At 39.0% G+C, this 3,393-nt stretch overlaps 1 protein-coding gene across 1 annotated transcript; it reads right to left on the bottom strand.

Moving 5' to 3' along the window:
• Positions 1 to 2,551: 2,551 nt before the first annotated feature.
• LOC128194198 (uncharacterized) lies at positions 2,552 to 3,393 on the bottom strand. Its single transcript, XM_052869103.1, has 5 exons — positions 3,264 to 3,393; positions 3,085 to 3,189; positions 2,934 to 2,982; positions 2,760 to 2,855; positions 2,552 to 2,672 (listed from the first exon to the last, which is right to left on the bottom strand). The coding sequence occupies exons 1-5, from the start codon at positions 3,308 to 3,310 to the stop codon at positions 2,643 to 2,645; spliced, it is 327 nt and encodes a 108-aa protein (XP_052725063.1). The 5' UTR covers positions 3,311 to 3,393; the 3' UTR covers positions 2,552 to 2,642.

Raw genomic sequence — 3,393 nt, forward strand, 5'->3', positions numbered from 1 at the left:
TCCCCATCGTCATGGAGAAATTAGGTGTACAATGAAATGGAAGAGATAGAAAAACCCTAGAAATTGAAGAGGAGAGCTCCTACATCCCCAAATCTACCTCCAAAGGAGTGAAAAGTGTGTTTCTGTGCTCAAGCCATCAAGAGATACTCCCTCTATTACGTCCAAGTCCTTATATACAGCTGAATTGGATCATGGGCCAACGTCGCTAGCACTCAACGCCCTTACTTAGGGTACCCAAGCGAGATTGCAAGAAAACTAGCGCTCAGCGCCCCTAAAAGGGCGCCCAAGCTTTGTGCGATACATTTTCGTCCTTTATAAATGAGGTTGCTGAGGGAGATCTGACTAATAATTTCACAACAAATGAAATTTTTTGCTCTTGTGAAAACTTAATTGAATTAGTAAGAGGAATTGCATATGATCTAGGATTTATTGTGGTGACTACAAGATCCGATAAAGCTACCGGTCAACATGGGAGGAAGACGTTTGTGTTGCTAGGATGTGAAAGAGGCGAGAAAATATAGAAAATACAAACCCGATGTCCAACCTAGTGCGATGGCACCCAAAAATGTGAGTGTCCTTTCCAGTTAAGGGGCAAGTCATCTGGTAATGTCGATGGGTGGATATTGCAAGTGATATATGGATACTAGAATCACAATTTAGCAAAAACTTTAGTGGGGCATCCTTATGCTGGTAGGTTAAATCCTACTAAACAAGCATTACTTGTTGATATTAGTAAAACCCAAGTAACACCGACAAATATTTTGTTGACTCTAAAACAAAATAATGAGTATAATGTAATTACAATAAAACAAGTTTACACAGTAAGGTATACATATAAACACTCATTGAGAGGGTCGAGAACTGAGCTGCAACAGATGTCGGATTGCGACAAGTACATACATCAGGGTAGATGTGCAGAGGATTCTGAGATATCATCTTAAACCAAGAAAGGTAACCATCAACATAATCATATGGGAATCTGCCAATGAACACACCCCTAACCACGTGATGATGATAGTGCAACCAAGCATCATCAGTCGCTAGTATGCCCGCGTCTACAACAACGGGTGGGTCTCGAGGGATGGACTGTTGAAACTCAAACCACCTCAAAACACGCTCAGGAAAATGTCGGCACAATGTGTCACCAATCTTAATCCATCATGAGAACATACAAACGTTGTAAAAAGGATGAGTCTCTCGATATGACTCATAAGGGTACCCGATGACTGAATCATATGTCAGCGCATCCAAGTCTACCTTGATCTCTAAGAGGATGGAACCCTACCTCGGTGACTCCCACTTTGCAGCATGAAGTCTGTCTTCCATGTACGAAGACACCAGACGCCTTCTTCCCAACGTAGGGAAGTGCTCATATATCCAACTCTACAAAATAGAAAATTACAAATTATTTCATAATCCACATCGAAAAAATTCAACCGAATCAAAGTGTAAACTAAATTTGTACCTGTAACACATTCAAATAACCTGCCATCTGTCTGGTCGAAGCCAATCTGGGATCTCCTAGCTGCTCATACATATATGCTAGTGCAACAATGCCCAAGGCATATCGGCCACATGCGTGTACGTCTCTAAAGAGTAAAAGATAAGACACGCGAATGGATGTGGTAGTCTTATCAACAAATATACTGCATCCAAGTAGATGCAACAAGTATGCCCAAGCAGCGTACTCCCATTGCTACTATGCATAGTGCTCAGTCCAGATTTCTCGAAGCCAGCTCAACCTGACTTTCGCACTGTGAGCTACATGTAACTCAATAGTAGTTCTCCCGCCATCCACTCCTAAAAGCTCCACAATGGCATGTCTACTTTCTTTAAAATATACTTCCTCGAAATGACATAGTTGGCCTAAAATTGGAAGGTGTAATAAGGATGACACATCATCTAAAGTCACGGACATCTCACCCACAGGGAGATGGAAATTGCTGGTCTCGAAATGAAATATCTCTACAATTGTCAACACTAGACCCCACTAGTGCAGAAAGGGCTTTAGACGTCTGTTATTTTGGCCTTTTAACGTCGGATCCATATCCGACGTCTTTGTGGGTGACGTTAATCAGACGTCGGGCAGTGTATACCCGACGTCTATATAGACGTCGGACTGGATATATAGACGTCTATATCGATGTCGGATGTTGGATATAACAGACGTGTATATAGACGTCGGATGTAGGCATATCCGACGTCTATAGGCCCTGAAACGTTTTGTTCACTGTAACTCATTGGACGTCGGTTTGTGCATTGACAGACGCCTATAGACGTCGGGCATGGCATTAACCGACGTCTACTAGGTGTTTTTTTTAAAAAAATTAATTTATTATTGGAATAAAACCACACCTAAAAAACAGAAATTTGTCCTATAACAATATCATATATATATATATATATGTGTGTGTGTGTGTGTGTGTGTGTGTGTGTGTGTGTGTGTGTGTGTGTGTGTGTGTGTGTGTGTGTGTTTCATATAAAGAAAGTTCTACTTAATGTAAAAAGCAATCCAATACCAAAACTATCAAAATATAAACTTAAACTAAACCAAAGTAATGTTCAACAAGAAATATAAGTGTTCCTAGCTCCATCTTTACAGAAGATAAGTTGTCCACTCCTGTGTTATCTGCCTAATTGTGTCATCTGGTATAGGAGATGTACTCGAAGCGCTACAAAATGAAAAAAGATTCATTATGGTTTCATATATGTTTAAAGATGAATTTGATTTGTAATGTATTCAAGGTATGCATCATTACCTCATTACAGTCATCTGTAATGACAGCTCGAATCATGGTCTTAATCCAACACATGACATTGAAGCCACATTCCCATGAATCTAGCTGCTGGTTACACTAAAATGACAAACTAGTCAAGAATTTAGATCATTCAATACCATAGAAAATGAATTAGAAGTATAAATGACTTACAACCTTTGGATACAAAATTTGAACTAGTTGACCTCGAGATTTACCAATAACTCTATTTAGATTGAAAACACAAAGTAAAATTAATATAACTATATTTATCATAAAAGTTTAAGGTGAACATCAAATTCAAAGTCATTTTTGGATAAACACTTACCCTTGAAGCATGGTTCTCAAGTCAGTTTTCATCTTCTTGTGCACCGAACAAAACCATATAATTTTACATTGTTTGGGAATGATGACCATCAACTGCCAGTGCGACCTATCACGAATCACAAATAGTTAGTTAACAAATTAAGTAAACTTTAATGAACTTTTACATATAGCAACACCTACCCATCAATGTATGGCACAAGGTATACGTCTCTTTTTGACTTATCCATCCATGTATGCAAATAATGTTGTTTGCTTTCAAGTGTGTTACCAAAAGGTTGAATGGTCTGAGGTTCAACAAATTCGTAACCGA

This window comes from Vigna angularis, chromosome 10 (assembly GCF_016808095.1).
Source record: "Vigna angularis cultivar LongXiaoDou No.4 chromosome 10, ASM1680809v1, whole genome shotgun sequence".
Classification (NCBI taxonomy): domain Eukaryota; kingdom Viridiplantae; phylum Streptophyta; class Magnoliopsida; order Fabales; family Fabaceae; genus Vigna; species Vigna angularis.

Excerpts from the sequence above, each read along its gene's own strand:
- LOC128194198 (XM_052869103.1), bottom strand. The coding sequence starts at position 3,310 with ATGGATAAGTCAAAAAGAGACGTATACCTTGTGCCATACATTGATGG. Across the intron at positions 2,983-3,084 it reads TTGAGAACCATGCTTCAAGG|AGTTATTGGTAAATCTCGAG; the intron begins GTAAGTGTTTAT and ends CAATCTAAATAG. Across the intron at positions 2,673-2,759 it reads TTACAGATGACTGTAATGAG|CGCTTCGAGTACATCTCCTA; the intron begins GTAATGATGCAT and ends TTCATTTTGTAG.